Source organism: Bidens hawaiensis, unplaced genomic scaffold (assembly GCF_021521415.1).
Source record: "Bidens hawaiensis isolate Kalapana, Puna unplaced genomic scaffold, B.hawaiensis_p1.1 tig00029003_1, whole genome shotgun sequence".
In the NCBI taxonomy this organism is placed as follows: domain Eukaryota; kingdom Viridiplantae; phylum Streptophyta; class Magnoliopsida; order Asterales; family Asteraceae; genus Bidens; species Bidens hawaiensis.
The window spans coordinates 59,724-71,603 of record NW_027505142.1 but is presented as its reverse complement, the minus strand read 5'-3'; the positions used below and the strand labels follow the sequence as shown (position 1 = coordinate 71,603).

The following is an 11,880-nucleotide window of genomic DNA, read 5'->3' as shown; positions in this document are numbered from 1 at the left end:
GTTGTGAAAAGCATCATGATATTGAGAAAAATAAGAGATAATAAGATATTTATAGTTTAAAGTTGAGGATAATGATTTAAATGTACTTAGAAATTTATAGTTTAAGGATATGGATATAAATAAGAAAATACAACTTAAATAATATTTTAATGGATATGAGTTAGTATAAATTTCTTATTCGGCGTATTTTAGTTTTGTCGAGATTGGCGGTTGGTCGATTAATAGCATACATCAACACTCCTTGGTGATTCTAGTAGTCGAACAACAATCACGAGAAGTAGGTGAACGGCATTGATTACGATAATTTCCTAGGGAAGACATTCTACGAGAACCAAAAATAGAGATTTATAAGATGAAGGATGAGCTGAGGAAAACATTAGGATAATAAAATGTCTAAGTATGTAGGTAACTTATAATAACATTGCCTTAAGAAGTAAAGGAAATTGCGTCATGAGGATTAAAAGTGAAAGTTTATAAGACGAGGGGGGGGTACATTGCGTAAACAGTTGTTAAATGATGTAGTCAATAAGATTAACATGACTACACGAGGAGTTAAGTAAGTTTAAAATTTATATTATTAGGTTAACAATAAACTAACGCAATATAACTTGTGGGTGTTGGCCTCCCATGAGCTTCCCATGGAAATTTGAATGGCCCAACGAACTAACAAAAAACAACTGAGTTGGACAGCCAAAAGCGTCACCTGGCAATTTGATTGTCCCAACTAATTAACGAATTAACAATGCAATGAAGTTTGTCGGTGTAAGGCCCCGTTACCGGTAGCCCTACTTTCGTGTTGGATTTACTCATAAACGCGGTTCTAAATATCAGAGTTAATTAAAACATTCGCGGAATATAAAAGCTTTCATAAAACATTTCATAACAAAACACATCTTGTCTTAAAACAACATCTTGTCTTTCAAAATAAACAAAACATTAGACTTAAACGTCTTGAGTCTTCCGATGCCAGCCTTTTATTCAGTGCCACGTGTCTCCTCAAGCGAGCTGCCTCATCCTACTCACCTGCGTGCATACTAAAAGTCAGCTACGCTGAGTGAGTTCTAGTTAATCATACATTATACAATACAAATAAACTTATATTCTTTCATTCATACTTTCTTTTGTACTAACTTACTTTCGTATCTTACGTTATAAAGAGCATTACGCCCTACATTCCTCGAGTATTATTAGGGCTCGGTACCCTCCTTCCTCGAGTATTATTAGGGCTCGGTACCCTCTTTCCTCGAGTATTATTAGGGCTCGGTACCCTCTTTCCTCGAGTATTATTAGGGCTCGGTACCCTCTTTCCTCGAGTATTATTAGGGCTCGGTACCCTCTTTCCTCGAATATTAGTAGGGTTCGATTCCCTCTTCGTTACCATACAACCATACATCATACCTCGAGTATTATTAGGGCTCGGTACCCTTTTCGTAACCATACAACCATACAACCATCATTTCCTTCTTTTATTAACTTTATCACGTTCATACACATAAGCATACATATCATACTTACCTTATACATAGCGTTACAACCTGACAGTACGTGCAATATCCGAAGATCGTTCACGTACCATCAAGCAATCATTCATACATTTCACATTATTCACATAAGGCATACACTTATCTCCTAGGATAAGCGTATTAACAAACATATTGAGTATGCACACAGCCCCGAAAACATAACACATAAATGGGGCTAGAAACTCACCTGGATCCCGTCGCGTTCACCGTTAATCGTTATCCCCTTCTTTAACTGAGATCGGCTAACTGTATATAAGTTATACGTATCAAAACTCGTCCTATCGTATTAGATTACTTTAACTTAGTTTTAAGCGAACTTAGTATTAAGCGAACTTAGTATTAAGCGAACTTAACATTAAACGAACTTAACATTAAGCGAACTTATCCTTTAAGCGAACTTATCATTTAACCGAACTTATCTTTTAAGCGAACTTAGTATTAAGCGAACTTAGTATTAAGCGAACCTAGTGTTAAGCGAACTTAACATTAAACGAACTTAACATTAAGCGAACTTATCCTTTAAGCGAACTTATCATTTAAGCGAACTTATCTACAGTAGCGAACTTATACTGCGAAGTTGATCAGTAGGCGAACTTGCTTGCAGGCGAAGTTGTACAGTATCAGTTTCGGGTTTTGTTTTGAACCCATAAACATCTCAGTTTTAACGTGAAATCCTTTGATACGATGTTAATAAATCCCGTGAACATTCCCATGGTCATTTTCGGATAAGACTCGGCCCGAAAACGCATAAAGTTTGGATCTTTAAGCTTAAAACGTTTAAACGATCCGTTCATAAGCATGAGTTCGTTAAGTCTATTTTAATCTTCAAGTTTGTAACTTTACGATTTATCTAGACCCGATCTATCATCCTACCAATTTTCATATAAATCCGGTCATGAAAAGTAAATCTTTTTAACAAAAACGTACCTTTGAAGTTTTTGTCTAATATCACTCGAGAGGCCCAAAACCATATCAAACGAACTCCGATTTGAGTGATTCAAGCGGCCACGGAATCTTCTCGTCCCGATCTACAAATCCATCAGCTCAACTTCGCCGGAAACGGCCGCTACAGTCGCCGGAATAGTGAAACAGTGGCCGGAAATCTTCATGTTGAGCTGCTACGGTTTTGCTAATAAAAGACGTACTTCTCGACCTCTGATCGAAGATCTAATCGGTGGGAATCTTCATTTATATACCATAAACACTCGGTTAAAATTTGAGACCGATCCGACGGCTAGATCTCCGGGAATCTTTGTGTCTTTGTGGGTGGTTTTCTCAAAAACGGGAATTCGGTTAAGTGTGTATTTTGATGGCGTAGGCTATGGTGTAGAGATGAATGAAAATGGAAAGGATTAGGGTTTTAAGGGGTATTTATACTCCCTTAAGCCCATGGACCTTAGGCCCATCTTTCCTTTTTGGTCCATAATTAATTACATCTAATTAGCATACTTATCCTTCCATCTTTATCATTTTACTATTTTTCTATTAACTCAAGTAAACTTTTCCATTTTAAATAAATAATATATTAATTATTTATTCTTAGAAATTTCGGGATGTTACAGTCGTCCCAATGAGCGTTACACGGCGTTTTAACCGACCAAACTAAATAACGAACTATCGAAATAATTATGGGTAGTCGGAGAATCTTGTGAATCACCACGTTGATTACTCCAACAAAAATACGAAATAAAGTTAAGAAATGGATAGTAGGAGTGCCCATGGGTTCCATGGATAGGTAAAATATTTATTGCTAATGGCTAAAACATGTAGGCTAGGAGAAAAACAATTGGAGGCTAAACGAAACCGGCTAAATAATTAAGTGAGTAGGTAAAAATATTTAATTTTGGGAGCTAAATTTACACCGGCTAAGAAGACGGCTAAGTGAAGTCGGCTAAATATTTAATAGAGTTGGTAAGGTTGGTAAAATATTCAATTTTGGCGGCTAAATTTACACCGGCTAAGAAGACGGCTAACTGAAGTCGGCTAAATATTTAATAAGGTTGGTATAATATTCAATTTTGGCGGCTAAAATTAGACGGCTAAATGAAAAAAAGAAGGCGGCTAAGTGAAGCCTTAGCCTATAAGCCGAGTTGGAGCCGGCTAAGAAGGAATATTTGGAGCCGGCTAACTAAATAGACACGTATCACAAAGCCGGCTAAGAGTCAAAGATGACGGCTAAATAACCATAGATGTAGGCTAAGTTTAGCCGCCTTTGACACGTGTCGAATTTTTATTGGTTAAAGGTGAGACCCGTTTACTTTTCATAAAATTTCGTGCCCATAAAGTGGCGGCTAAGGCTGGCTTCGGTGACGTGTCAGTTGGTATTGGTCAAAAAACCAATGATTAGAGAGATGTAGACTAAAATAGACATGTCTGTTTTGTTAAATTCTTAGTCAAACATATCTATTTATGTAATTTTCCCACTTTTTAATGTTGGATCAAGAGAGTTGAACATACGCGCTTTCAAAGTTTACATCATATTTGTACATATGTGAAAAAAAGACTAGTGTACATTTTATTAGGCCAACTGAAACCCAAAATATAATGTAGTGAGAACATAAGATCATAATCAATGTCACATGTGAGCAATAAGTTATGCAACCTTAATTTTCACTTACCCATAATTTTGCAACTAAGGTCATGGGGTATACTCTAACCTATTTTAACTCCACATAAGTTCCACATCAATCATTTTTTTCTCTTTCACTCTATGTCATCCAAAGGAAATGGTTTAATCCCCATTTAACACATAATTAATATAACAAATCAATTAGTAATTAATACATAATTAATGCATATTGTTCTTTTTAACCCTTTAAAAGCATAACTCATGGGCCATTTTAACACACTTAACACAAGTGGTGAGTGGTTTAATCCATCTTTAAAGTATCATGTCACTTTAACCTATGTATAGGTTAGAGTATACCCCATGGCCTAACATATAAACGTTATCATGAGCTACTTTAATGTTACTGACCCGCAATTTTGCTACTAACATATAAATGTTATTACGACCCACTTCAATTATCGTTGACCCACAATTTTGTTATTAACATATATACATTATCATAACCAACAACCGTTTTTGCTCATCTATAAAGTTCAATGTTGATTCACAAAGGCTCATGTTGATGAGTAACTCGTGCCGACCCTTAAAAGTTTCTCATTAGCCTTTTACCACCCTGGTGCAGAACTTCAATATACACATTCAAGTTCGAATCGTATTCTAAGGGCTTAAATTCAATTTTTGTTGAAATATACACACACGCGTGTGATTATTCATACAAATTATTTCAATCTTGAATTGAATCAATTTAAAATTTTAGGAAATGAAACAAGTTATTTTATGACTTACAAAGTTATAACCCAAACTGTTTATGTTTCAGATTGAAAAAGAATTATTTGAAAGATCAAGGGCTTAAATGACAACATAGATTTGTAAGGATCATCGTGCACTGCTCATAGAAGTTCAAGGGATGAAAGTGGAAACTTATATGGAGCTAGAAGAAATGTGGCCATTGCTCGTACAACTTAAAAACTTGATTACACGTGTTTATATTACCTAACCAGTCCTAGCTAAGCTCAAACCCTTTATTAAATACAAACTCTATCAAACAGTCTTTGTCTTAGTAGTATTAATGTGCTGGATAAAGTTTTCCTTTACAAGTGATGGCTAATAAGGGTTCAAATAATCAAAATTTCATTGATAACAAAAAAATAATTACAAAAAGCCTTTAAACAAGATATAGTTCTAACTTATCTATATCTAAACATAAATTTGAAATAAACACTCCTAATACTCATTAATTAGTAAACCTCAAATTATCCTTTAACACACCAAAATCTCTGTGCACCATGGAATCAGCCCAACCCACCCATTACCGAACGTGTAGTTGGGTCGGGAATTAGCATGTCCCGCTAACATCTAAAAGCATCCACTTTGCATCTTCCAGCTTATATACTATAACACAACTTGAAATCATTTTTCTTAATTTACAAGACACAAATTATTAAAATATGTTGATAACACTAAAATTAAAAAAAAAATAACAAACAAATACATACATTTGTTTTTTATAAGTAATATCATTTATTCATTTAGTAACAAATTTTATTTAACTTTTATTGCCCTAATCTATGGCATTATAAAATTGATATATTGTAAAATAGAGTACACTGAATTTTAACTAATGACAATATACACATAGAAGAGTATAAAGAATACATCCCATTCTACAAAATAGTCGGTTTCATATATCCCCTCTAAACTTAAAAAACATTATATTTCGTCATACATTATGCATTGGAATATATGAAATCCTTCGTCTCAATTTAACTAGGCGAATCATTATGCCCGTTAACTTGTCGCTTATGTCGCCTCAACATTTCCTTAATCTCAGCTTCTTTTCTATCATAAAACTCGATCAAATCTTTAAAACTCGTAGACCGAAATGACCTTCTTGAACTCCGTCTAGCTGAATCCGGTTCGGGTTCAGGAACCGCGCGTGATTCTTCTAAATCCGGGTCGAATCGAAGGTACTGACGCAACACTCTATAAAAATACACACCGAGAGAAATGCAACACGCGATCCCACATATTAGAAACAAACCCCAAAAGCTACTTAAAGAAAGACTATTGGTGTCTATTTCTGAAACTTGAGATGCACAAGAACTTGTGGTTAACCATTTGTCATGAATTCTTCGTAAATCGCCATTTTCTGAAAGTTGGAGGATCGCGGTTGATAAATCAAGTGCTAGAGGTGAATCTCTTTGGAATGCCTGAAAGTTTTACAAATTGGTTATTATTTTGATATTGGGGTTATAGGTGTGAAACTAATAGTTTGACTTTTGAGGTCAAACACTTTGGTTTTTGACTACAAAGTCGATGCGGATTCTTTCGAAGTTTTAAAAATCAGATTTAATAAATAGTAAGAAATCCAATATAAATTATACAAAACGTAAAAATTTTGATAATAACACCAAAATCTCGAAGCAAATTTCATTTTAGAAAGTTTAAAATTTGACATGAACATTTTATTTAAGAGTTGACTCAAAAGTCAACTCACAATACTATAGAAAAATATAAAGATTTTGGTGTTAAACCAGTGAAGAAATATTTCAACTTCAATATTGGGAAGTTTAAGGTTTGACTCGAGAAGTCAAACCACAAAAGTCAAAAAGTTAAAAGTAGAACAAACTTACAAATCCCCAACCGCTTTTCGTGAACTCTTGACCAACAATCCTGAACTCACACTTGGTGTAAGTCATAAAAACCTCAACATAAGGGAGCTCATCAACAATGGCAGCTACACCACCGCGGCCTGGACCAAGCCGAAGGGCGTTTATGTACTCTGTTGTATCTTTCAATATTTTAATTCTAGATGGTGCAATATTAAGTTCTTGGACCAAATAATTATATGCGAAAGATCCGTCTTGAATTCCAATAGGATCATTGCTTGAAATCATCCCATCTATGCCCTCGATTCGTGAACTCAACTGTTGGACGGTGAGGATTGACGTCAAACTTGCGGTGTAGCTTGAGTTGATGATCAATACTACAAATAGCCATAAGAGTAGAACAAATCTTCCCAATGTGCTAACTGTGTTCTCCCCTATATGAATAGTACATAAGATATTTAGATGTTTGAAACTTTGAATGTTAGACATGATTAGTTGAAAATAATTTTATTGGTAAGATTATCAAAAGTGACATATTTTGTTAAAAAGTAGATTTTTGTGAAATGGAAGTAAAGGTCACTAAATGGGTTTTGAAATCTGGTGTGGAATAGTGGTAAATGCTGTGCATGAATCGAAAACTATTTTGTTTCTATTTTTTCAGTTTTCACGATGAGTTCAGTTCGGTTTTTTGGTTTGTACTATTTTGGTATTTGGATCAAATAGAACCAAAAGGCAAAAAACCAAAACTTCTACTTTTTTTATTTTTGAAAACCGATTAGTTTTAGTTTTAACTAATTTCGGTTCTCACAATGGATTTTTGGTATTACTGTTTGTGCTTGAAAAATGTTGGGCCGAAAAAAAAAGCCTAAAATAATGAATTTGGCCGGAAAAAGGCCAAAATAATGAATTATGGCTAAATTATTTTTGTTATTTACTAATTAAATGTTTATTACACATTTGGACCTAAAGTTTGTGGGCTACACCATTTATTAAATTACAATAAATTACTAAAATTTGTTTTTTTCGCTTCAGTTCCGATTTTTTGGTTTTTGCCTGATAACAAAGCTGAAACTGAACCAAAAAATAGATTTTGAAAATACATACCAAACCGTCGGTTATTCCGGTTAGCTAAGTTTTTGGGCATGCCTCTAGCGCTAGCGTAAGTGCACTTTACCTGGTCCCACCGGGTTAGCAATGCATTGGTGGGGCCCGCGAGTTTCTCTAACAAGTTCTCATGGGCGCAAAAAAGGTTTTAGAAAGTGTAACTAATTAGATGTTAAATGTGTTTATCCGGACATTAAAAAGTGTTTAATGAATAATAGATAATTAGTACCGAAGCACAAATCAAGACACTTATAACAAATGGAGTATACTTACTATGTGAAAAGAACATGGTTGAGAAACTAAACCAGAAAATTGTGATAATTTGTTGACTCGGGGGTCCCCGAAACTCATGATTTAATCGATGCTCAAGAATCCAAACAACAAACCCAACAAGAAGAAAGAAGCCACCGGTGACGAGCCACATTTCAAAGGTGAACGGTTTGAGAAAAGCCCACGGGCTGGTTTTTGACTTTTTTACAGGAACAACGATCACGAGGCCCGATTCCATGTACGGCTGTGTAAAGTCAACTATTCTTGTTCTGTTTGTAGTAATTGTAACGTCTCCAACTGCAGCATCATATGTCTGAAAAACAAGGCAAATCAGTTCTAGATTTTTACTTTGGTGGTCAAAGTAACCACATTACTTATTTACTTGTAACTATGAAATTAAGAACAAGCAAGTTGACCACAAAAAGTCAAATACAATATACACCAAAACAGCAACTTACATTATCAGCAACAGCAGCCACAAGATTACTATAACTCGGGTTCCGAACACCATCACCATACAAAATATATTTCCGAGGCACGGGGTATGGTAGTAAATTTACAGCCGCCTCAAAAACATCAATGCTATAACCTCGTACACCTTCTGGGGACCGAACATCTTTTGTAACAACCTCTGTATAGCTATGCCTATATGGTACTACAATCCTTAACGGCTTCCCATTGTTCGGGAACACCCATCCACGTGGCTTCGCACTCGTCTCACTGGGCCAAATCACACTATAAAGACGCTTAGTATCTGTTGAACCGTTTAATGGTTTCGCATAAACTTTTTCAGGCGGGTTTGTGGTCAAAGCGGAATGGTTTGACCAGTAACCGACTGTTCGTAATCCGTTACCGACAATGTTTAAAACATCGTACTCGGGTTGAACGAGATTCTTGTCTTGATCGAACCGAACCTCGCCCGTTAAGCCCGTAAAATTAGTTGATAATATCGTTTCGAGTAACCGTGGTCCCTCGTTAAACCTTTGAAGCGCAGATAATTGCAGGCGAGACCCACTCGTGTTTTTAAGATTCGGGTCAGACAAAAACGTGATGCTTTTGCCGGATTTTAAAAACGTGTCGAGAGCCCGCGCAAGGAGCCATACTGAATCGTAAGCATAAAGCGCATACACGTTAAAACCGGATGTTTCCTTCGGTTTAATGTTGTTCCATTTTGTAGTAAAAGATTTTTTCAAACCGGAGTCCGGGGTGTGCTGTCTGAATGACAACACACCCTGTAACAGGCCCACTGAACCCAGTGGGCCTGACGAATCCAACACTGCTGGCAGCCACTCAGTCGTGATCCAAACATACCCACTCGTCATCATCCCGAGCTTCTTCGCAGCCGTGAAAACTTGCAAACCCGTGTCAGGATTCACATGAACCACATAAACGCGCGATTCCATCAAGTTGACCGTGGTCAACACTTCGGTTACATCATCAACCGATGAACCGGGCGTCAACGCAGCTTTGTAAGCAATTCGAGCCCGTTTCTGGGCTAACCAATCGCCTAACGACGAAACACCATTTCGACCGTAATCATCATCCACAAAGACAGCTATCACTTCCTTCCATTCGAAGTACTCAATAACGTCAGCAACGGCCGACATTTGGTAATAATCACTTTGTGTGGTTCGGATAAAATACGGATATTGTAAAGCTGCTAACGTAGGATCAGTCGCACCGAACGACAGTAAAGGTACTTGAAGCTCGTTGACAACGTGTGAGATGACGTGTGCGATTGTAGACGATTGTGGCCCGATTGCCGCCACCACATCTTTCTCCATTAACTCCAAAGCTACACCAAATTATTATTCAAAAATCAACAAGTTTGACTTTTTAAAGTCAAACTAATTCTTCTAAAATCCCAAATTATCTTCTGTTTATTAACATTTTTAACACTGGTTTTGATGGGTCAATCAAGATTAAATATGATGATATTATTTGTGAAATTGAAAGTATACCTTCAATGGTGCCTAAAAAGCCACTGCAATTGGTGTCATGTTGAATGAGATTCAAATGGGTATCTGGCAAAATTGAAGTATCAGAGTTGACATCATCAATAGCAGCTTTAATAGCAGGCTTTACAGACCTTCCAATAACTGAATTAACTGTCAACAAAGCTCCAATATTCACAACTTTAGGTGTTCTTGAGGAAGTTGAATTTCCTATTATGCCCTCATCTGCCACTGCAAGCATAACCCATGTAGCAAAAAGCAAGAAAAACACAGTTTTTCTCATTATAGGATGATTAAAAACTGGTTTTGGAAGATACCCTTTTGAAATATGGGTCAACTGTAGGTGGGTTTAGAAGGAATCATCTGGGTGTTGGTGTGAAGTTGGAATCTTGAAATTTAGAGCAGAAATCAAGAATTTAAAGCATAGGAATATAGAATAAATGTTTTTTTTTTCTTTTTTGCTGGATAGGTAACTTAATTTAGCAAACTGTTTGAGATGATGATGTAGGTAATCAAAAGAAGATTTTTAAACCTGAAATAGTAGCATAAGTTGGATTAAAAAATTGTGAAACTTATAGAAAGAAATATAAAATGATGAAGAAAGTGATGCATAAAATATGGTGTATAGGTTGATTTTGAACAAGTACAAGAGAAAGGGAGATGAGTATGTGGGAGATGAGAGAAATAGAGAGAAGATTGTTTTAACAACCAAACCTCCTCACATCCACATAAGATTATACCCTTTTGTTACTTTAATAATGTTGAACTTTTTTTTGTCTCTAGTATAGTAATACTATATATAACTTTGGAATTAATTAAGCAGTTTGGGTTTTAAGAATTTAGACTAGGTTTAAGAATTTAGACTTTGAATCTTAATTGTTTAATTACTAGTGGCATTTTGATTCCTGAGTCCTGACTATAGTAAATGTTAAAACTTAAATGTTTTATTACTATAAAGTTACCTTTATACCCTTAAGTAATTCTGTTATTTTGTTGACGTATCCTCAACAAATCCATGAAGAAGAAGGAGAATGACTAATGTTACCAGTTAGGCGGTTAGACAAGTGGGCTTGTGGTTGGTATGGGTCGCATGAAGACCATTTATGATCATTGACAATGGGCATTGATGACGGGTACGAAGACTATTTATGACGGCATTAATAAGTATGTTTGGAGTTTTTAATTAAAAAGGTATAATAGTAAGTTTAAAAAAAAAAGTTAATAATTTCTTTTAATATTATCAAGGGGTAAAATGTTACATGTAAGTAAAGAGTTAAAACTAACCGTGTAATAAAATGTATGAGAGAGTGAATATAAAAAAAAAAGAAGAAATTGATCATCTTCTTTTGTTGTCATATGTCCTATTGGGTTAAGTTATGGCATATGTATTAGTTATTAATTCGTGGTGTTTGCTATTCAAGGAAAAACAAAGAAATCAAATGCAAATGACAAATATACCATTGCCTTAAAATAAAGAAAATTTACCAAGTGAAAAATGGTAACGGTGACGGTGGTGACAATGGAAATGATAACGGTAGTGGCATCGGTGATGACGGTGGTGGTGATGGTGATGGCGGGGGCAACGGCGTTGGGCCGCTGGTAGTGGTGGCGTGGGCGGTGCTGGTGGTGGTGTTAGTGACAACGGTGGCGACGACGACAACAACAATGTTAGTGACAGTGGAGGCAACGTCTCTTCATTTTGTTCATAATTGTGTTAGTGAATGGAGAGATGGAGTTTAATTTTTTGTTTATATAATACTTAAAAGATGTTCATAAAGAGTCCATGCCACGTAATCATGCTACATAAGGTTTTTTGGCAGTTAGGCGTACCGCGTAAGCAACTATCCACG

At 35.8% G+C, this 11,880-nt stretch overlaps 1 protein-coding gene across 1 annotated transcript; it reads right to left on the bottom strand.

Annotated features, from left to right (window-relative positions):
• Positions 1-5,661: 5,661 nt before the first annotated feature.
• Positions 5,662-10,758, bottom strand: LOC143611043 (glutamate receptor 3.4-like). The gene is made up of 6 exons (XM_077085357.1): positions 10,678-10,758; positions 10,037-10,562; positions 8,534-9,870; positions 8,079-8,388; positions 6,726-7,135; positions 5,662-6,302 (listed from the first exon to the last, which is right to left on the bottom strand). The coding sequence occupies exons 2-6, from the start codon at positions 10,311-10,313 to the stop codon at positions 5,856-5,858; spliced, it is 2,781 nt and encodes a 926-aa protein (XP_076941472.1). The 5' UTR covers positions 10,314-10,562; positions 10,678-10,758; the 3' UTR covers positions 5,662-5,855.
• Positions 10,759-11,880: the final 1,122 nt, after the last annotated feature.